General features: G+C 32.8%; 1 protein-coding gene across 2 annotated transcripts in view; it reads right to left on the bottom strand.

Annotated features, from left to right (window-relative positions):
- Positions 1-24,354, bottom strand: part of LOC140434596 (fatty acyl-CoA reductase wat-like) — a 107,481-nt gene that overhangs the window by 10,832 nt on the left and 72,295 nt on the right. For both annotated transcript variants that reach the window (XM_072522973.1, XM_072522972.1), the window contains 4 exons: positions 11,089-11,234; positions 6,660-6,769; positions 3,392-3,584; positions 1,151-1,257 (listed from right to left, as the gene is read on the bottom strand). In XM_072522973.1, coding sequence (XP_072379074.1) covers positions 1,151-1,257; positions 3,392-3,584; positions 6,660-6,769; positions 11,089-11,234 — 556 coding nt within the window. The remainder of the gene's footprint in view (positions 1-1,150; positions 1,258-3,391; positions 3,585-6,659; positions 6,770-11,088; positions 11,235-24,354) is intronic.

The following is a 24,354-nucleotide window of genomic DNA, read 5'->3' as shown; positions in this document are numbered from 1 at the left end:
GACGGATTTAAGCTATTCATAGGCGTTCTCAACGTGAAACGATAGAACGCCTATGAATAGTGTTCTGATGAGCCTTATTAAGGCGAAATACGTATAAACAGATACATAGACGCTTTGTACGTGAAATCAAATCTTGACTGTCTTTTTCATTTTATTCGGATCTACTCTGTATGAGTACAAGAAACTAATTCGCTAACGATTTCTGCTTAGTTGAGGAGACATGTCGTGGAATGCAAATTTTAGATTCCCCATGTCTCTATTAACATCTTTATCAACGTCTGATTTGCCTTGCAATTTTTAGAAGGCTCAGATTAAGGCAGAAATCTGAATTGTGTTTCGAAACTATTTTACGGATTTATTATCAGATGTCGCTATTGCGTTTGTTTCGAAGCCATTTTAGTGTTGCTTCTTAAAGACAGGAAAGATTTATTTTTCACGTTGAGAACGCCTATGAATATCTTTTCTGATGAGCCTTATTAAGGCGAAATTCGTATAACCAGACACATAGACGCTTTGTACGTGAAATCAAATCTTGACTGTCTTTTTCATTTCATTTTTTCCAGTTCTGTCACAGGGGTTTCTCTGGGTTACGACCTGGCAGAAGCTGTGATCTAGAGGTGAATCACCTCCCCTTTTCCTTCCTTCCAGTGTCCTTCCACTTACCAGCTGATCCGCCCGAAGCCTTTGGCCAGTAAATGGTGGATTGCTTATCCCGACACCTTTTTGCAATATATTATTTGTCATCGGAGTATAATATGGCACCTAGAGACGCCTTACTGGTCTTTAGATTTGAGTTCGTATTCATCTTTGCATAACTAATGATTAATAAGACCAACCAAAGTAAAGTGGAACTGAGCCTTGTAGACAAAGATATTGGAATGCCAATTGAAAACTGTCAAAAAAATAGATATAAGTCCGTCTACATGATTTCCAGGTAACAAATACTCAGCTCGGTATAGAAGAGAGTGGCTACTTTTCTGGAAGGCGTATATCTAACAGTGCACGCGGTAGGCTGCAAAATAATGATAATGACTAACTATAATATAATTCATTAAAGGAAAACGAAAATCCCTCGACAGATATTTTATCATATAAGTTTTAAATATCATTCTAAGACAAACATTACATATAAGAAAAAATTTTTACTTACTCCAACTTATTGGTTTCTCTGGTGTAGAGACATAATTGTAGACATTTATGTTATCCTTTTCTTGTTTACTTTCCTCTTCTCGAATGTGTTTCTTTTCGTGTATGTTCCTTCAAGTTAAATTAAGATTAGGATAAAATTAAAATTTAGAAAAGATATTCTACAAAAATATCTCTTTACATAATACTAATATGAGTTGGCGTATGTGATAATATAAGATCGCTTTTGTTCATCCGTGAAAACCATTTTTAATAATAATTTTGTGTACTTAAACTAGAAAAGTCAAAGTTGACGTAAACTGACAAGTATATCTGAATTTATAATAGACATGCCCTGTATAGCTATCTCTGTCCTTCAGAGTCCACTATGATGACAATAATTTTTGGATCAGTGGATATATAGATAAAAACACTTTTCTGGACATAGTTATGTTTTAAATGAAGGTAGAATATTATCAGAATACTCGTACATTGGACGCCATAGGTGGAAAATAGTTCTGTGTAACTGTCTTCATAAGACAACCTACTCTCACTTACAGCTTCATGTACCACACTCCTAGCAACTGCCTTGGTCTGCAGGCTAAACTTAATGAGCGTAGCTCTATATAATCCAAATTATCTGAATTATTGTCAGTATAAGCCATCTCCCACCTCTGAGCAAATCAGGCTAAGGGCATTTTTTGGATCTGAGATTGATAAATTTGCCTCGAAGGTGACCGAACCTTCTAACCTATGAAAGGTCACATAAAGCATTAGTGGCATAGTTGTGAAAGTATCAACTTACTGAGCGTAAATATTTAAAAATCTGTTTGTCTAGTAAAGGCTACAAGATTCGTCAGGTAAGGAAACTTACAAATAAACCAAAACGTCTTTTCCAGGTCATAATATGCGAATTCTTCATAAAAATAAAAATCTTTAATCAAAAAATAAAATTATATCGAGTGTTAGAACTCTATATCAATCCTAGTTTCCAACATAATTATATTGAGCAATATGAAGTCCCACATTTATCAATTTTTACTGCAGGAGCAATAGCCATTGGACAAGCTTTCGACTGATGTAAGGTTAATATAACTTTATCTGTGGTAATTGTAACAGACTCTGTTTTGGTTTTGTAGGCTATTAAAGGGCCTCCTTTTCTCCTCCGTCATTCAGGGATACCTGTGAATGAAGCAGCTGATCTTGCAGTTAAATAATCACCTAACTCAGAATTGAGAGTAAATATTGGCAACTCATCAGACATTATTAATTTATATAAGGATGATATTAGGTTTAGATGGGAAACTCAGTTCAGAACATCTTCAACTTCTACAACTACAAAATCTCCGAGACCCTTGGTAAATTTAAACTAAATATATCGTCTTTAAAGGAGTTCATAAAAGTTATTTAACTGCCAAAGATAGAAAACGATGAATACCTACTTATTATAAAAATTTTATTTAAAAAGAACCATTTCGGGCTACATCACAGAACGTTTTCGGAATGACAGTTCCGTCATCAGTGCTGTTACTTTAACTGTTATTAAATTTGTTGTATATTACAACTTTAACATCATATACATTTATAAGCAACGATGTAATATAATATAACAAATTTTATAACATTTAAGAGCATTCTATGGGTACAAAGAGTTATTAATGTCGAGGTACTTCGTCGCATGTGTAAACAAAAAGAATTACTAAGAATAATCAAAGAGAGGAAAATGCAATACTTGGGTCATGTGTTGAGAGGCGAAAGATATGAATTATTTCAAGTTATACTGGAAGGAAAAGTACAGGGCAAAAGATCAGTAGGAAGACGCCAGAACTCGGGCTGAAAGACCTGAGGAGATGGTTCGACCGCTCATCCGCAGAAATCTTTCGCGCAGCAGTTTCCAAAACTAGAATTGCCATTTGGATCGGTAACCTTCGAAAGGAGACGGCGCCATGAGAAGAGAAGATAACATTTAAAAGGTTTTTACCCACATATTTAGTGGCTTCACTCATGTATACCTAGTAACAGCACTGATAATGGATATATTATTCCGAAAACGTTCTGTGATTTAAAAAAAAATTTTGTGATTTATGATGTACAAACGACTATAGGAAATTCATTTTTCTTGTGAATTTTACTTATTGAAATCACCATATAGAGTCTAGAGTATAACCGAAGAGTATTCTGTTTTTTTAATTGTATTTACTTAATAATTTAAATAATTAAATATATTTTTAAGATTGTGTTTACCCATATTCACAAAGTAACTTACTTAGCACAAGCAACATCCCAAGCAGCTGCTATAGAACTATTTACAACGAAATCCGCTGGCACTAAATCGGCATTATTAGTTTTTTTTAATTGCATCACTCGTAAAACGCCTAGAGCCGCGCCCAATAGGACGCCTGTGGCGCCATATACGTTATTTATCCAACCACCTATAGGTTCCTTGGCTGTAGCAATCACTAAAATTTATAAAATGTGTTATTTAATCACCAAGTACTATTCGACAGAAAATTTAATCAGTTTACACATATAACTGGATTATGATAATGACGTGATTAAAACTTTTAACTGTTCCAATTCCAAGTTGTCATATTTGTATAGATGTGTTTTTCTAGATTACCTTTTAAATTCACTTTTTCATATCTTTTTTTATACAAATAAGCATACTTATAGGTTATATCAATTATTTACAATGTTTTCATAAATTTTGGTTTTCTGGATTAGAAGTAAAAACGTCAAAAACAAAAAAAAATGTATTTTTTTATTACAATTGAATGCGATTTATGCCCATAAAAAATATTTAGTTAAAAACATTCTACAAGAAAATAGTTTCCAAATCATAATCAAAAGATCGTTGAGATGGATCCAAATAGAAAAAGAGAGTAGTAGATTATAATAATAATAATAATAATAAGGGAGGCATTAATTCGTCTAGATTCTAATGATACTACGTCCAAACCGCTACACAACTCACTATTGCTGATGCCCCTCTTGGGATATATGCCGTTAATTTTGAAAGACAAAAATTTTAAAAATTTACGCTGCACCTGCTCTATAATTTGGATATGTACATCATCAAAAGGTGACCAAATGACAGAGGCATATTCCAGTTTACAGCGTACAAAAGTGTAATAAAGTAATTTAATTGCCTTAGTATTAGTGAGATTTCAACTATTTCTCATTATGAATCCATAAGATTTAAGTGCTTCTTTAACTTTTAAATTAACATGTTCAACAAAGGTGAGTTTATAATCAAATATAACTCCAAGGTCTTTAATTTTATTCAAACGTTCAAGTTCATTGCCGTCGATAATATAAGGATGGTATATATTAGACTGTTTCCTAGAATAACTAACTACTTTGCACTTATTGGCATTAAGATTCAAATGATTTGCATTACACCATTCATGTACTCGATTCAGTTCACTCTGCAGAAAATGACAATCATTAAGGTCGCTTATCAATGAATAAATCATCGGCATAACATGAACATGGTGCAGAAATTGATTCACACAGATCGTTAATAAATAACAAGAACAATAGTGGACCTAGATTAGAACCTTGTGGAACCCCTGAAGAAGCTAGGTACTTTTCCGATTTGTAACCATTATAAGCAACAAACTGCATTCTATTTGACAAGTAAGACCTCATAAAAGACACGGCATCTCAGAAAGACCAAAGAGACACAATTTAGAAAGTAATACCCCGTGGTGAATTCTGTCGAACGCCTTCGTAAAGTCAGTGTATATGACGTCAACTTGACTTCTATTATCTAGGGCCGCTGAGATATATTGTGTGACCATTAATAGGTTTGTCACAGTGGACCGATTGGAGACAAATCCATGTTGATATTGAGACAGCTGATTACGAGTGCGTGAGTAAATACGATTATACAAAACTATTTCAAAGACTTTCGATAGATTGCAAATAATGGAAATTGGTCTGTAGTTTTCTACCTGACCCTTTTCACCAGTTTTGAATATTGGGCACACTTTTGACTCCTTCCAGAGACTCGAATATTCCTTGTTAAGAAGACATAAATTAAAAATTTTTAATAGTATCACAGTTAAGTAAGGCACCTATACAATCCTTAACCAAAAAGGATGGAATATTATCAGGTCCACACGTCATTTTGTCTTTCAATTTCTTACTAGCCAAAATTATCTCAGACTCTAAAATAGGATAAAAATTTAAGTAATCTGCGTTGACTGAGGAAGAGTTAGCCTTAAAATTAATATCTGATGACAGAAAAACACTCTTGAAAAATTCTGCAAACACATTCACAATATTTTGTGGATCGGAGGTAGTAATGCCATTATATTTCATCACACCAGGAATTCTTGAACTATTATTTTTCGAATTTACGTACGACCAAAACTTCTTGGAGTTGATGGATAAAGAAATTTTGATATTCTCGACATATACATTGTATGCCAAACTGATTTTTGATTTGACAAGGTGTCTTAACTGTTGAAGCTCAAGCAAATCACAATGATTATATAGAGAATAAGGGGGTAATACGAAACCTGATGACAATATTGTTAGTGATTCAGTCGACTAGAGCTGTAACGATCACAAACTAAAAAGAAAATGCAACATACTGTTAGAGCTCCTCGAGGAAAGAAAATGGGATCTTAAAAGCATTTCATCATTTTTAAGTACCTAAGACAAATCTTTGGGGACTTGCTTTAGAAGTAAATTTATCCTCAGCGAAAGTTGTCACTAAAAAGCTAGATCGGAACCAGTTTTACCTGCAGAATTAGAAAATCAGCTTGTTGACAATTTAAAATAAATAAAAGCCAGATACTATGGTTTTACAGGTATGGATATATAAAAAATTTCCTTTCAACTTGGTATCAAAAACGGCATTGAAACTGTGGAATTTTATTGGCTTGATCACTTTGTTAGTCGCTACTGCGAACTCCCTGTTAGGAAACAAACTGGTACACTATTAACAAGAGGTAAATAATTTACTCGGGAACAAGTATATGCGTTTTACGATTTGGTCGAGACTGAATAAAAAATACAAGCTTTCGACAGACCGTGTATGGAACAAAATTCGTCAACTGATAGCCTCTGAAAATACAAATGAAAGGCTCTGCGAAAGATAGCATTACTTACATCAGATGAATGACGTTCACGAGCTGGCGAATTTTATGTCCCTCCATTTATGTGCTCCTCCTGGGAAAATTGGAAGGACTGATCCCTCAGGCTGGATACAGTCAAATCTTTTCACCGATTGATTTAATTACTTCACTGTGAAGTAATTCTCTGAATATTCACCTGTACTATTTATTGTTGATCAACATGTGACACATGTCGACAACAGTGATTGATGTCACTGACACAACAATAATTATATAAACGTATACGATTTCCTTACACATAAATTTCAGTCGTTGGACAGAACCTTCTTAAAGGCTTTAATAATACACCTGAACGAAAATGTAACGTAACGTAACGAAAAAAAGTATAAATGAGTCATGAAAATAATCCACTTACTATATCTAATTATTAAAAATTCTATTTCTTACCTATGGAAGGTCGAAATAAAGCAGCTGGTATATTTTTTGCTTCCTTTTTTACAATGTCTTCAGCAATACATTTTGTAAATGTATACGTATTTGGATATTTACCAAGTAACCTAAAATTAAGTTTTTTTAAAGATTAATAATTAAAATAATAGAGTTGCAACACAGTCAGTTACAATCAGTCAATTTTAGAAACAAAATTATTAAAATCATTTTATTTAGTATACTCCAGTCTTCAGAGATGCAAATGCTACTAAATCTCTAAAAATCATACGAACAAGCTGAATTTAACTGAGAATGTCAATTTTGGGGCCCAAGTTTACCACTTTTACCCCCCGGCTTTCCCCTAAAGCCTAACTAGTATTCAAGAATCTGTTGAATAAAACTGTTTATTAACACTTTTTATGTAGAAATGTTCTCTAGAAATAGAATGTTCTCTCAGAAACAATACTTGAAGCGACCTCGGATTTTGAATGTCAGTTACGCGCGCGAAATTAATTCTAAATAAAATTTGTATTAACTCGACGATAAAAATTCGATTTACTCTGAAAGAATATTTATCGAAGCTTTGCACGAAACTGAAAAAGGTATTCTACTAAATGGTTACCGGCTAAACAACATCATATATGCAGATGACACCATAGTATTTGCGGACAACTTAGAAGACCTACAAGTTCTTATGAACAAAATCACGTATTACAGTCAACAATATGGACTCAATATAAACGTTAAGAAGACAAAGCTTATGATAATTAGCAAGAAAAGAATACCAGAAGGTCAACTTTACGTCAACCAATCCCCTGTAGAAAGAGTGACGCACTACAACTACCTCGGCACCATAATAAATGAAAAATGGACCAACAACCAAGAGATTAGAGCACGCATCGAAAAAGCTAGATCCACCTTCAATCGGATGGGGGCCTTCTTCAAGAGTCACAATCTCTCTCTTGATACAAAAGTAAGAATGCGGCGATGCTACGTCTTCTCTGTCCTTTTTTATGGTGTTGAATCGTGGACCTTGAACGAAGATATGTGCAGAAAACTGGAAGCATTTGAGATGTGGCTATATCGGAGAATGCTTAAGATCTCGTGGACTGACCGAGTCACAAATGAGAAGGTCCTCAGAAGAATGAATAAGAACCGAGAGGTACTGACCACCATCAAATCTCGAAAGTTACAGTTCTTTAGACATATTATGCGAAATGAATCCAGATATGTTTTTCTTCAAGCCATCCTGCAAGGAAAAATATTTGGAAAACTAGGTCCAGGAAGAAGAAAAACATCTTGGTTAAAGAACCTCAGAATCTGGTTCCATACAACATCTGTGCAGCTTTTCCGCGCTGCTGCAGATAAGATAAAGATTGCCATGATGATCGCCAACATTCGTAACGGATAGGCACATCAAGAAGAAGAAGAAAAATTCGATATTTTTTTATCAGAGACTCCTATCGACAAAAATCAAAATGCTTTTTAAAGGTAAAAGTTGTATTTATCTGCAAATGAAGTCAGTTTTTATAAAGGTGCTAAATAAATAAATGTTGCACGATTTTTGACATTTTTTATGATTCTCATGAGATCAATCAAATTTATCCCTTTCATGTGGTAGCTTACCATGGAATGTCCATTATTTCCATTATCTTTAAAACCTATAGCATAAAATTTTTGTTTTAAATTTTGACAATTAATGTGAGTCATTTGAAATATGCCTAAAAAACGTTGAACAAGTTTACTTTAAAAATAATCTAAAATATTAAAAACTGCCCCTTTTCAATTATACAGGTATGTTTTTCAAACCTACACAACTTCAACTACAAATTTTACTCAACACCGTCTTCGTGAAGGTATTTTCTGTGACGTGCGATTGTTTGAAATGTAAAAGTTTAAATTCTGCCTTTTTAGGCATATTTCAAATGCCCCATAATTCTTGCCAAAATTCAAAATCGAAATTTTATGGTATAGATTTTGAAGATTATGCTCAAAAATTACACTGGTCACAAAAAACCGGTCAATGAAAGTGATTTCATTGATATTTTATTGATCTCATGAGCATGATAAAAAATGACAAAAATCGCACGTTTATTTATTTAACTGACTTCATTTGCAGTAAAATACAATAATGTTCGTCTTCTCTAAATATTCTCTGTCGCTTGTATTCCCCCGAAAATTTTTCTGAACACTTTTCTTTTCGCTAGAAAACATCACTGTGGGTCTTATTATTATATTGCAGACTCCCAGTTTTGCTGTTCTTAACATATTTTTTGCTGTCACTATTTAATTAAGTCACACTACCGCTCTGCTTCCCTTCATTATTATTTTGTCTATCTCTTTTTCTTTTTTTTTTTTTCGTATTCCTTATGGACAGTCCTGTCCTTTTTCATACTTATGGACAGTCTCTGCTCCTTTTATTTTGATATGTATGCTATCATTTGTTATGTCTTCGCTCATTTCCACATATTCCGTTTTTGTTTGGTTTATTGTTAGTTCGTATATTTTGGCTTCTTCTTTAAAATTTTTGGAAAACTTTCTAGGTATTTTTTCATTCTCGCTACTATCACATCCGCATTCGCTATGCAAAAATGTTCCTTGCTATTAAATATGGTCCTGCTTGTGCTCATATTTGATCTTCTTACGATTTGTTAATTAAACCTAATACTAGGTTTAATAAATTCGTTGATATTATATCCACTTGTTTTAAACCTTTATTCAGTATGAACTGCCTTGAAAACCTTTCTTCCATCGTTACCCTATTTCTCACGTCCCTTGCCGTCATTCTTACTAGCCTTATCAGCTTTTCATTTCTAAAGTTTGCATGGGCTCCATAAATATCCACCGGACATTTATTTCCTCTAGATTTTCTTATTTACTTTTCAAAAATATAAGGAATATAGAGCACTCAGTGTTATAGCCAGGTAGATTTTACGGCAGAGTATTACGAGGTAGAGAACAAAGTCTGTTTGAAGAGTGGAAGGAACAGAGTGATTTTAGATCTGGAATGCCATGTGCTAATAAATTGTCTTGTATTAAACAGTTACAACTTTTATAAACAGAACATCAGTTGTGTCAAAACGCGAATATTATTTTAACTTAACAAGGGTCGGAGACAAGGATGTTGTCTGTATCCACCCTCTACAAAATTTATATAAACTCGGCTCTGAAACAATGGTTCACAAAATGAAATAAAATTTGGAGAAGGTAATATAACTATCTTATTATTTGCTGTTAACCAGATTGTGCTAGCAAAATATGTTGAACACGCTACATATATGGTTTGGAAACTCGTGGAAGAATGTACGAAGTGGGGACTAGAAATAAATACAGACAAAACGAAATATATGACAATAGGCTATCCTTGAAATGATTTAGACGTAGAAGGGAAAATATTAAAACATACCAATTAATATAAATACCTGGGAGTTATACTCACAGAACATGGAAGTGACGAGAATGATCTGTTTCTCTTTCTCTTCAGTCTTGCCCCTAGGGAGAGTGTAGTGGTCATCGTGAAGTCGTATATCGTTAATTTATGCATAGGTCTTTCGCATATTGCTGTAATTTGATCCATCCATCTTGTTGGAGATCTTCTTCATAATCTTCGGCCTTCTACCTTTTCTTGAATAATAAGTCTTTCATAATTTCTGTGTCTGCTCTCATAACATATCCAAAGTACTTTAATTGTTGGAGATGAACTTTGCTGGCGAGCCGTTTGTTGATCTTTAGCTCATTTAAAATTGAATTATTTGACCTGTAGTCGGTCCACGGAATTCGTAACATTTTTCTATATCAGAACATTTCAGTGGCGTCTATCTTTGTTCTTTCCGCTTGTCGTAAGGTCTAAGATTTACATCCGTATGTCATTATTGGGAATATTAAGCAGTTGATTAACGACATTTTTAAAGTTCGTGAAATTTAAGAGTCCTGGTATATTTTAGCCATCTTTTCTACGGCTACTTTTGTGCTACTTGATAATATCTACGTATTATTTCTTAATGTAGTGACCCTGTGCTTGTGAATAATTATCCCAATTATAAGTATGATCTCACAACCTCAAACCGGTCAGTCGTGGTTATGTGTAGATGATTGTTATGTAGTCTATCCACTATCATGATCTTTGTCTTTGATATGTTTAACTGCAGATCGACCTCAAGTAGAAGGACAAAAGAAGACCAAAGAAGTCTTGGAAAAAGAAATTAATATAGCCATCAATAGAAGAGATATAGAAGTAGACATCTGGCGAAACAAAATCAACCTATTATTGATAGAATTGTAAAATTTGAAAATGAAAATATATATTGGTTTAACTTTTTATATTGTATTCGATAAATTATCCACGGACAATAAGATTCGTCTGATATATTAAAATTTTCATTGAACCCTAATATGAGTTAGGCATTATACAATTGGTTCTACATACAAAAACGAATAAAAAACTTACCCTGGGGTAATGGCGAGTAAAGTATTTTCATCCAAGGTGTCTACTAGATTTATTAATGTCTCTGGGTCGACGGGTGGATCATAAAATTTTTCTTCTATAACAGGATGTATACAATTTGAATACGCTGTGGAGCAATGTAAAAATGCCTGAAAATATAAAGTTATTACTTCTTCAAAAATCCTAGCTAATTATTAATTTCTGTAATACATAATTTTTTCTTATGGTGCCATATATCCAATTTGAACACAAAAAAATCACATAGATCTGTTAAATGAAGCCTTAATCAAATATATAGAGGCTGACATGAAAAATTTTGTCTTAAAAGAAACAAGTTAGAAAAAATTTATTTAGTTGTCCCACAGGAGAAGCCCCAATTTTACTTTAAAATAAGTTTATTAGATGTTTCGATTTCTACTTCGGAAATAGGTCTTAAAAATTTTGATTTCCGAAGTGGAAATCGAAACTTCACAAAAACTTATTTTACAGTAAAATTGTGACTTATTTATAATAAAAATAGTAAATTGTATTATGATGCCACACGAAAATAGCTTGAAAACAATATTAAAATGAAACAGTGGAAAAAATTAAAAAAAAAAATTAACACAAACAAGAAAGAATGGCCGAATTCAAGAAAAGAATATTTAAGACAATAAAAAGGATGTTAGGATACACAAATATATGGAGGATACACGGAAATACAGAAGAACAAAGAAACCACCAAAGTTGTAAGATGAGAGCTGTTAATGATATAACAAAACAACAAAATTATAGAAATTAAGCTAATATTTCTTTTAAATCCATATTTAAAAGAAATCTGAAGGATGTTATTCTAATAACTAAAATAAAATAATTCCAAGGGTTTACAAAAGGAACTCAGGATGATCAGATAGACAGTAAATATATTCAGGTAAATAAGTTCATTATTAAAAAAAAACTAACAATGAAGTAAAAAGTAAATGTAATTTTGTAAAACTCACATATTCAAAAGATCATGTTAAAAAATCGTATACAGGGTTTGTAACAAAAGTTGTTATTGTCTGGAAACTACTTACAGAACTATCGAACAAATTCGTTACTTTACCAATTTCTAACTGACAAATTATGTGATGCATAAAAACAGTCATTGCATAAAAGTTTTTAACTAGATGCCTTGCAAAATGTTTTTCTGTCTCTGTCTAATGGCGCTATAGCCCAAATCAAGTCTTTAAGTCTTGGCCTCCTAGGATCTATGCCGCTAACCTTGTCTGTCCCACGCCGCTTTTCTCCAAGTTCTCACTTTGGCATACATGTTTTGTATTTTGAGAACATTTCCTAAGTGAAAATCGAAACGTCAAAATAAACTTATTTTAAAGTAAATTTATGGCTTCTTCCCAATAAAAATAGGAGATGGTCTGAATAAATTAATAGACCCTGATTTTCAATCTCCAGTATGTGGTTTGGATTTCTGGTTCTATTGTTCCATCCTTGCTTAATTCAATTCCCAAATATGTGAAAATTTCAACTGTTTAAATATCGTCCTCTAATTATGTTTTCCTTAGCCCTTTCTTACCTGTGTTAGCTTTTTTGTCTTTTGTATATTTATTTCTAGTCCAAGTCCAGTCTCTTTCGCTCCTGTTTTAAATTGTGAATATCTCGGTAGTTGTTACTCTCTGGGAGTATTTCATATGCTCTCCCATTTCTTTTCATAAGTATTAAATAGCACCGTGTGCAGCTTTATATAATATTGCCTTCTGCAACTGTCTTGTTTGCCCATTGACTCATTTGATTACTGTGGACGATTTTGAACTTTTTCATAAATTTTATTAATGAATTGTTCGCGAAACAATTTTATATTTATTTTTTTCTAGATTATGGTTTGATATGCAATGTATGCATTTACTGCTGATGTGTTAAATAACTCTTGCAGGGTTGTTCCACATCTCCAACAATATTCAAAATATACTTAGAGAAAGCCTTGACTACATGGAAAAGAAAATGCGAAAGCATTTTCAAGAAGATCTCAGTTATATGATGAAGAAACTACAAGAAGAATATACCAACCTAGATATTAACCTCGCGAAAACAGAGTACCTATCTACAAGTTCTTAATGTTCTCCACCTTGCATCTACGTCGTATATCTGTACTTTTAGCTCTGTCCCATAGTGTCTTACCATAAATTTTTCCAAGTGTTTTCATCTCTGATGTTTCTAACATCCTTTTGTCCTCTCTGTGTCAGGTATTGTTTCTGCCGCGTATGTCATTATTGGTCTGATAACTGTTTTGTAAATTCTGCCTTTCGTTTCTTTCCTGATATTTTTATTTCTCCATATTGTTTCATTTAGACAGCCTGCGGCTCTGTTTGCTCTATTCACTTGATCTTCCACTTCGGTTTTCAGCTTTTCGTAGCTAGATAATGTGATGCCTAGATATTTAAACTCCATCACTTGTTCTATTATCTGACCTTCCAGCTCCAATTTAGATCTTAGTAAATTTGCTCTTGTAACCATGCATTTTGTATTTTTTGGGGAAATTAACGTGTTAAATTTTCTAGCGGTTATATTAAATTGGTGCAGCATACGTTGTAAATCATCTTCACTTTGAGAGAGTAGTATTGCGTCGTCTGCATAGCAGATTATTTTAAGTTGTTTTTCTCCCATTTGGTATCCTTTTTTAGTTCTTACTTTTTTTATTATTTCGTCCATAATCAGGTTAAACAATAGGGGACTCAGGGAATCTCCCTGTCTTATCTCATTGCCAGCTTCAATAGGGTCGGTTAGTTCTTCTTCTACTTTTACTTTTATTGTGTTGTTTTGGTAGATATTTTCGATCGTTTTGATTATTGCTAGAGGTATCTCTCTTGCATACAGTAAGTGGATAACGTCTTTTAATTTGACCCAGTCAAATGCCTTTGTAAGGTCCACGAAACGTAGATATGCTGGTTTGTTGTATTCTAATGATTTCTCTAACAGACATATAGAACAAAAAAGACTAAAGTGGTATAGACATGTAAGAAGAACTAGGGACATCAGATGGATAAGGAGAATAACCGAATGGGCCCCATAGGAAGGAGGAAAAGAATGGGACAACAGAGAGAGAGAAAACGAGGAGAGTTGAACGAGGAAAGGCCGTGGATACTGTAGAATCCCTGAATGCATATATATATATATATATATATATATATATATATATATATATATATATATATATATATATATATATATATATATATATATATATATATGCTGTTAAATAACAGTTTAATAACTCTTTTCTTGTACCACTTAATTCCGCGAACTGTTGAAGGATATGATTCCATTTAATTAGAGATATTGAAGAAATGATTTGGTCAAATTATATCCTAAAACACTAAAAATTTTTCTTGTCTATTGTCTACATAGTATATTGTCTACACAATTATTTGGCTTATTTTACATTATTGTGTTGTATCTGTAAAGGAATTATCTTGTTACTAAGTTAGGCCTCATTGTCTTTATAATAAATCGCTTATATTATCTGAACTACTGCAGTAAATCGGATAAATACCGATTTGACAAAGAAGAGACATTTTTTAATAATTTCTTTTTTTGCATGGCAGTTTTTTTACCAGTCGTTTTCTTGTTTTACATGGATCATTTTTAGAACATTCTGTGTTTCCAGAGATAGATTGTCTTTGTTACGAGTGAACTAATTCTTTCTGAATTAAATATGAATAGGCTAAACTGGTTCATAGTGGGATACGGTCCATAGCAGGAATTTCATTCTCCAATTTTATCGTCGCGGCAGAGCTATATTTCAGTGTGTGTGCTAGCATAAAAGTGCCGCCACCGAATCTCGTGTTAGTTTTTCAATTAGTATTATGCGTTTCGACATTTTGGAAATTCAATTGAATGATCAGCTGAAAATTTTTATTTCAATATTCAGTGTTTTTCGAACAATCCGCCGAAATGAATCCTTTTTAACTTGAATTTGGTATGGATATCTATAACATTCATAACCTCAATATCGTTTTATTCTGTATAAACCTAGCTCTACCCCTTTGATAAAATTTTTAGTCATTTGCATTTTGATACGCCATGGTCCATAATGGGAATAAAAAAGCGCTCCTTACTGGGATATGGTAACATAATGCGGTCTATGCTGAAACATACTAAAACATGCTAAACATTTTCATTCTTTGTAGAATTAAATATGCCAAGACATCTAACATCCCCACTGTCAGCAGTTTTCGAAAAAAGCCTAGAGGATCATGAAGTATATGCAAGGTCTATGCATTCTGTAGTAGAAGATGTTGTAAAAAATTGAATGTCATTATAGTGTATTTTTATGTATGAGAAAGTAATAAAACAATAAATTATGTATGCAAATCCCTAAACTGTTGATACGGGTGACTCAATGAAAAACAGATATTTGTCAACAAGTTTACAGAAGTATATAGGAAAACAATTTTAAATTGAGTATGACCACCAGGTATAAAGGTTGGAGCAGAATAGAATACAATAGTTGTGAGGGTTACTAATCCCTAAATAAGATTGCCAGTGTCGGAGTGATGGAGGTTAACAGGTACTAATGAATTTGCAAGAAATGTAAGATGTTTATTTTATTGGTTATATATAACCAATAAAAGTATAATAAGTACCTACCTATTTGCAAAATAAAGTTTAATTCTTTAGATAAAATAAAACGTTTTATTTTATCTATTTGCAAACTAAAGTTTAATTCTTTGCCTATTTGCAAAATAAAGTTTAATTCTTTAGATAAAATAAAACGTTTTATTTTATCTGAAATGAGTGCATTCCACGAAGTAAGGGTTTCAACAATCAAACATTTAATTCTTTAATTCCAGGAATCTACGACAGTAATTGACTAGATAATTACCTTCTAAACTTATTCCACAGAAAATGTGATAGTGGGTTTTTCCATTTTGTATATAGGAAGGTCCAAGTGGCGTATTCAAAATTCTTGACAGTTCACTAAAAGTAGGTACTTCAGTTGCAAGGTGCAGTTTATTGTGTATACTAGTGTTATGGACAATTTGGAAGTGCCGTGTAAACGCCGAAAAATTGGTCCTCTAACAGTTAATGAAAAAACATTAATATTTAATTGTTTTAAATCATTTACAGACACACGTTTATGTGAAAGTGTTGATGAGACCGTTGAGTTAGTTAGCAGTACACTTGGTGTTGGGAAATCTACGATTTACAAAGTTATTAAAGAAGAGAAATGTGGTAGTTTTCAAATGCCACGTAATGCTCCAGGGAAACCAAAATTTCAAATAGAATATCATTTTAAAGAAGGACTTCGACGGAAAGTGCATGAATTCGTCTTTAGACAAGAATTTCCAACATTGGATAAAGTTCTTGTCTCAGTTCGAGATGATAAGGATTACCCAGAAATGAGTCGAAGTACGTTATGGAAACTTTTAAAAGAAATAGGCTTCCGCTGGAAAAAGAATCCCAGAAAGTCTATTTTATTAGAAAGAAGCGATATTGTCATATGGAGAAGACATTTTCTAAGAACCATAAAGGAAATGAGAAACCAAAAAAGAAAAATATTTTATCTTGATGAAACATGGATCAACGAGGGTCATACACCAAATAAATTTTGGCAGGATGAAACTGTTACAAGTCAAAGGCACGCTTTTGTAAATAACTTATCTACTGGTTTAAACCCACCATCAGGAAAGGGACGCAGGCTGATAATAGTACACATTGGCAGTTCAGACGGTTTTGTTGAAGGTGATTTATTAACTTTTGAATCAACTCGTACCGGTGACTACCATGAAGACATGAACGCTGATGTCTTTCAAGAATGGTTCGAACAAATGATAGATCTTCTTCCTAAGAACTGTGTAATAGTAATGGATAATGCAAGTTATCACTCCAGACTTATAGAAAAACTGCCCACAACCAAGTGGTTAAAAAAAGACTTGCAGAATTGGCTGAGTTCAAAAAATATTACGTACCATCCCGGATCTATAAGAAAGGAACTTTATTCGTTGTGTGCCCTTCATAAAGAAAAATTAAAAAAATACGAAATTGATGAAATTGCCAAAAATCGTGGAATGACAGTACTTAGATCCCCACCATATCATTGTGAATTAAACCCGATTGAACTGGTATGGGCACAGATAAAGAGTGAAGTTTCAAGAAAAAATACCACTTTTAAAATTCATGATGTTAAACAGTTGTTTTTGACGGCCGTAAATAATGTAAAACCTGAAAACTGGGAAAAGGCAGTAAATCACACTATTAAAGAAGAGGAAAAAATGTGGAAGCTGGACAATATTACTGATAAAATGATCGAGCCAGTTATTATAAATCTTGGTTCTGAAAGTTCATCTTCTGAATCTGATTTGGATTTGTAACAAGTAGCTGTAAGTTTTATATTAATATTTTTATTCATCTATTTAACATACCTTAGACGGTTTTAAAAACTCTTTTTCTCTATTGTAATTTTTAAAAATTAAAAAAAATGTGAATTTTTTAAAACCCTTTTTAATGTAGGCCAGTCAGTTCTAATATAGTGTGAGATAAAAGAGGTCACTTTTGTTTACATACACATAACACTTTATAACACTGAAATAATTCATTTATTTTTTACAATTATTCAAAGTAATTTTTCAATTAAACTTGAGCACGCCCATGGAGTGGTCGGAGCTACCAGTTAAAATTATGCTAATTACTCTCTCGTTCATAAAAATAAACTATAAAGCATAAAATGTAATATAAAAGGAAGTCGGCTCTACAGCGGAAAGTGAATAGATTCAAATTACCTAATGAAGAAAACACAAACGATTTTGAATATGGATGAACCCATGGTTTCAAAACAATATTTACAAGTAGAGAGGAACAGCTATTATGCGAGTACATAATTCATGCTTGTGAAATGTGCTACAGCTTAACATTAATACATACTCATGAATTGGCTTATAAGTATGCCATTATTAATAATAAAACGGTGCCTCGAGCTTGGCACGAGAAGAAACGAGTTAGAGTCGAATGGTTGAATAATTTTAGGAAACGACACCCTATGTTATCGCTTCGAATACCAGAAGCAACTAGCCTTGACAGGGCCACCAGCTTCAACAAGCATAATGTGACTACATTTTTCACAATTTTAAGAAATGTGATAACGAAACATAATATCCAGTCAAACCAAATATACAATTGTGATGAAACTGGTGTCACCAATATGCATAAACCCGGGAAGGTACTTGCTAGCATTAAACAAAAACAAATTGGGAAAGTGACAAGCGCTGAAAGAGGATCATTAATAACAATGTGCACTGTAAATGTGCTAATGGGACTTTTGTCTCTCCATTTTTTGTATTCCCGAGGAAAATATCTCAGCCTTTTATGCTTACTGAGGCTCCTCTAGAATAAACCGGTGCAGCGTCTCCCTCTGGTTGCATGATGGGAGACAATTGTTTTAAGTATATCGACCAGTTTATCAGACACAGAGCCATTACGATGTTCGTGTGCTGAATCTGTGCAAAGATAATGGGTTTATTTTATTGATATTGCCGCCCCATTGCAGTCATAAATTACAACCACTCCACGTGAGCTGCTTCTTTCCATTTAAAAGCTAGTGCAACTAAGGAGTTAATGACTGGATGCTAAATCATCTTGCCATACCTATGAGCATATATCATGTTTGTAGTGTTGTCATATGTCACTGATAGACGCAAAGAAAATGAAAATGGAAATGGTAACGAAAATAAGGCTAATGAAGGTGTTCAAGATGTGGAAGATGTTCAGGATGTAGATGTTCAAAGACGCTAAACAAACACTTTCAGAAGATAAAAAGCAGAAGGCTAAAAAAAGTTAAACGTCAAGTTGTTAATGATGACATTAGTTCAAACAGTGAAGTTCGTGAAGAGATTTGCAACGATTCTAGCGATTTAGAAAGCTTCACATCAGAAAATCAAGATTTATCTATTCATAATCAGGACTATATTTTAGTAAATTACATGACAAGAAAACTGTTAAACATTATGTCGGTGAGGTTATTAAGATAAGTGGAGATAAATATATTCCTTTTATGAAAAAAATTTTTGCCGGCAAATTTGTTTCCCCGACAAACCCGATACAAATACCGCATAAGATATTTTACTACAGCTGCCCCCTACTGCTATTAGTGGAAGTAGAGCTAGGTTTGCTCGCCAGTTTCTGGTCCCTATTAATAAAGGATTACTTGAAATTATTATTAGTTTGCTTCCTTACATGTATACCCATGCATTACTACCCTTACTATAATTTACAAACGCTTAATCAAGCTATACACTTAAAAAAACGTGATACTATAGACCAGTTTATCCTAGAGGTTTAAGGTTTTTAAAGATGTAGTTCGTAGCTTTTTAGTAATAATGATTTTTTAGTGTTAATCATAAGTTAATTCCATCTTTGTAGCGTTTTTCTGGAATGTACTGCAGATAACTTAATGGACTTGTAAACGGTATATTATTTAATTAATAGGTTTTTTGTCAGGGATATACAGTTGGTTATTAGTTTGAAACTTTTTTAGAAGTCGTACGAGGAGATTCAAAAACAAACATAACTGAACTGTCAAATTAATATATGAAAATTACAACACCTTGCTCATCCGATGAGAATGACAAAATACCAGCTACTGCAAACTATCATGTAGGGAATGATTTTGGAAAAATTGTACATATATGTCTTCTGGTTTTTGTAATGTATGATTTTTTTAATTTGATTTCTGTGCGAATATTATATCATTTAGATATCCTACCGTTTTTACTATATTGTTATTAAAAAATTTATTAAAATTTTTTATAAAAGGTATATAACCTATATACCTTTCTTAAAGGATTTTAATAAATTTTTTGTGATACAGGGTATACAGCCAGCTACAGTAACTTAGTTTCCTTGTGGATATTGTTATTATTCATCGACATCGTAAAAACCGATATTTCTTCATTTATAAAGGTTTTGTACTCTGTTTATTATTATTGTTGCTTCAAAACTTCTATAATACCTACAAATTTATAGTTCCCTTCGAGGGCCAGCTCTAGTGAGATCTTGTCGTCATGCGGTGAAACTCTTCGTGCTCAGTAATGATCGCTAATTCTGTGAGGTGAGCACGACCAAGAGGACAATGATCCACGTCAAGTTCAGCTCTAGGTACCAGAGAACACTCAGGTTTCACTAGACTTATTCGGTATTCGGAACTTCGCTGAGAGTAAAAATCCATTCTCTAGCTTCTCGATGAACAAGAATCGATCAGAAACCAACAACTAAAAACCGTGATGAAGCTTAGGAAGGACCAAAAGGCTGGGCTTTTTTGGTCTTTGTATGTTTTTTTTGCAGCGAGGAAAACGTTTCAGTAGGTGCATGCTAAAGTAAGACCCTCACTCAAAAGAAGACCGACAGCACGTGCTAAAGCCTATCCTAAAGACACAAGTATAGATGTGGAGTATCAAAAAGCTTTTCCAATGTTGAAAGGTTAATGAGGCTAAACAATTCCTTTATGACAATATACAGCCTACAGTGCCAATCCACAAGTAATTAGGTTTATTATTATGGTTATCTTGGATAGCTCAGGCGGTAGAGTGTCTTCCACGCACAAGTCCAGGGATTAGATCGCAGCGCCGGCGAGAATATCTAGATATTTTTAAATATCTACAGTCCTTGAGTCGACCTAGCCTAAATAAAATGAGTACCTTGGGTAAAATTAGGAGTAAAAATATGCAGTTGAAGCACAGCACTGGCCCTGTTACCTTTATACCGTTGGCCCAAGAGAGCAGACTAGCACCTCACTATAATCCCGAAGCCACACTAGCGGTTATATAAAGGAAGACTATGGACCGTGGAAGTGTGACGTCACAACTGTCAATTACTTTCCAAACAAAAGTTGAAATGCCCAATCTCAAGACTTTTTAATTTCTATAAAGTTAACATTTTGCTTCCTCTGCTGCTTTTTTTTAAGTATAGTGTTTTTTACAATAATACCATCATAATTTAATGTTCTATTTATATGAAATATAGTTTAAAAGTTTAAATTAAAGACAATGTAACCTTACTTTATTGATACATCCATTTTATTGTTATTTTTATAAAACAACATGCTTTATTATTTACACAACCTTGTAAAATTATTGTAGTAACTATTAGAATACTTAGATATTGCAAAAAGCGGAAAGATTCTGTAAAAAAAATGAAAAAATAACGAAAAATACAAATTATCCACACTAAACAAGGTTTGTTTGGAAAGTGAAACTGACAGATGTCAATAAAATCTACGTCATCACTTCCACGGTCCATTATTATCATTATGGTTATCTTGATGGTCTACACTTGGACGTCACATAAAAATTTGACAAATAATTTGAACTAGTCGCTAATCAATTTTGTGTCTATGATCTAGACAAATTATTTTCTTATTAGATTATATCGATATATTAATTTTTCATTTTACTTTTTTTACATTTATAATTTACTTTATTAAGTATAATTTGTAGATATTCTTTATAATTCACTGTCTAATGTATTTAATCAGAAATGTAAGTTAAGTCTCGTTATCAGTCGTTTTGTTTCTTTTAATATCTAAACCATAAATTATAATATTTTGTTTGTTTACAAATATTGTGTAAGATAGTTTAATAATTGAAAATGCAGTGAGTTCGTTAACATTATAAATGTCAGTGGGCAGTTTCCATGCCTAGATAGGCACAACAAAACTATATAGGTAGGTATGCAAGAATTTTGCAAACGCAATCGCTTTAAATATAAGCATTGTCGTACTAGTTTTTTATTCAGAGAGGTAAGCCATTCGCCGCAAAATGAAAATTTTGTTTGAATGCACCCTTTCAAAACTTTAAATTTAATATTTCATTTACTTGTAGATCTTTTTAAAATTCATGATTATAAATAAAAAAGGTAAATTTTGGCTATAAATAATACTTTGACAACTAAAAATCAACAAAGTAGAAGTAAAATAAATAGATGTCAATACGCCTTCAAATACACAGATTCCAGCATTTAGAAGCAAAAAAACACAAACAAAAAGAGAAATGAAATGGAAAATTTAAAACAAAATAAAACTGAAAACATTATAAATAAAAAACTGAGAAATAAAAAAATTAAACTAATTGTTTATGCACCAAGGGTTTTATTAAGATGATTACTCCCGGAGAGCAATATAATCCAGCCAGAGGGCTTCTGCCCTGAAGGATGGATGTTGCTCGATGAGCGTAATCATCCGTTAAAACCAGTGGTACATACAAGATTTTAGTTTTCACTTCACATAATATGAAAAATAAAATTATGACCTTTTTACTTGTTTGAAGTAGTCTATGACAGTTGGATTTATATTCAGTTATTGATTTATGTCATTTATTTATATTCAGTTATTAAAAAATTGTACTTTTAATATTTATAAAGATTGTTAAGGTTAAAAAAATCTTAGTTCTATTATTAATATTAACTCCTGTTAAATTGTTTAAAATAAAAAAAAACTTCGTTCTATAACATTTTGTTTTTTTTTTATACAACAGGACGTTATAGGCCACAGCGTCCGCTTTGTATGGTCCAGGACAGTGTGGTCCAACCTTTTAGACGTTGCGAGCCGTATTAAATTTGAAATTATTTGAAAGAGAGAGAACTCGATTCGTTCAAAAAAAGTTTATTTTAAAAAATAATATACAAACGAAATATTATTTACAAGTATTTTATTATGGTTTACAATTTACATGTTATGTTTAAAATTTAACATAAAATAAAAAATCAATGGGATATTTGAGGCAAGGGTTTATCCTCTACAAACTTTTGCACATCTATATCTATGCTAGTCGTAGTGAGTCTAATACACGCTTCCAGAGAATCGTTTTCCATGCGATTACGTGTTTTAGATTTAATATGCTTCAAAGCAGAAAATGTACTTTCACATATATACGTACTACCAAACATTGAATATATTTTCAACGCAAAGTTACGAGGTTTAGGAAAACGATCCTTGGAGACTAACTTCTACAAGGTACTAATGTCTTCATTTTTCTTTGCTTGAAAAAACGAATCGGACTGTAGTTCGCACAGCTCTAATTGGTATTCTGCTGATTGGTTCTGGAAAATGACTCCCATTGGATTGTTAGAGATCGGGTTTTAGTGCATCAAATTCCGAAAACCTTACATCGAATTCTCTTTTTATTTCTGTAAGAACTTTTGCAAACCTCTACAAATCCACCATGGTTTCGTCTTGATTTATGTCGAACGCAGGAACATGTGTGAGTTCATTTATTTTCATGCAGTTCTCGAAAAGATCAAGTTTTTTGTGAAATGTCTCAATTTGACCAACCAACTGTGATACTGTTTAATTTTCCCCCTGGAGTTGTAGGTTTAATGTGTTCAAGTGAGAGGTAATGTCTGTTAGAAATGCCAGTTTATGAAGAAATGTTTTGTTCTTAAGCTTTGTTATAAATAGGTCCGTGTTAATAACAATTTCCGTTTTAAAAAACAGTAAAATCTCTTTTCTTGAAGAAAAAAAATTCTAAGCCATTGATCTGCACTCAACCAGCGTATCTCTGAATATAGGGGGACGTCCTTATATTTAGTATTTAATTCCTCTGTTCTCTGTTTCCTCCTCTTAAGCTGTTTACTATCTGCACTACAGTTTTCATTGTATCGTTGATTTGATGATTGCATGATTGCAATGATTGCAACTCAAGTCCTCGTAGACACTTCGTCTCAGGACCAGCAACTTCATGTGGAGTTATACGTCGCTATGTTATCATATCCACTGGTAACTTTAACATCCTAAAATTTAATACCAAATAATGTAAACTAAATTGTAACATATAACTTTTAACGGGTTTTTACCCTGATATTTAGTGGCTCAAAACATGTACACCTAGACACTGATGATGGAACATGGATTCCGAAAACGGTTTGTCTTCATGACATAGCCCGTTTGGGTTTGTTAATTTATATACCTTTTATAAAGGATTTTTACATAAATTTTTTCTTCTAGATACAGTTTGATGGGAAACTAAAACACATTTAAAATTTTTGGCCATTTTTTCATCTCCAAAGGATCGCGCCATTTTAACGGCACACTTTATTTCGAATCGAACGGAACATTTCTCCATCTCTAAATGCTTTTTTACTTTTGACAAGCTCCAAACATACTTCATATGATGCTGCTAAGCTTGATTATTCAATTTAGCTTTAAGTTCTTTCACAAGAGTATTGCGAGCTTCACCTTGATATTCGTTGTATTTTGTTTTGTGCTGGGTTTCATAATGCCTACTAATATTGTATTCTTTTGATACC

The sequence above is a fragment of the Diabrotica undecimpunctata genome, chromosome 2 (assembly GCF_040954645.1).
Source record: "Diabrotica undecimpunctata isolate CICGRU chromosome 2, icDiaUnde3, whole genome shotgun sequence".
NCBI classification, from domain to species: domain Eukaryota; kingdom Metazoa; phylum Arthropoda; class Insecta; order Coleoptera; family Chrysomelidae; genus Diabrotica; species Diabrotica undecimpunctata.
Note: the sequence above shows the minus strand (reverse complement) of the source record. Positions and strands in the feature narration are given on the sequence as shown.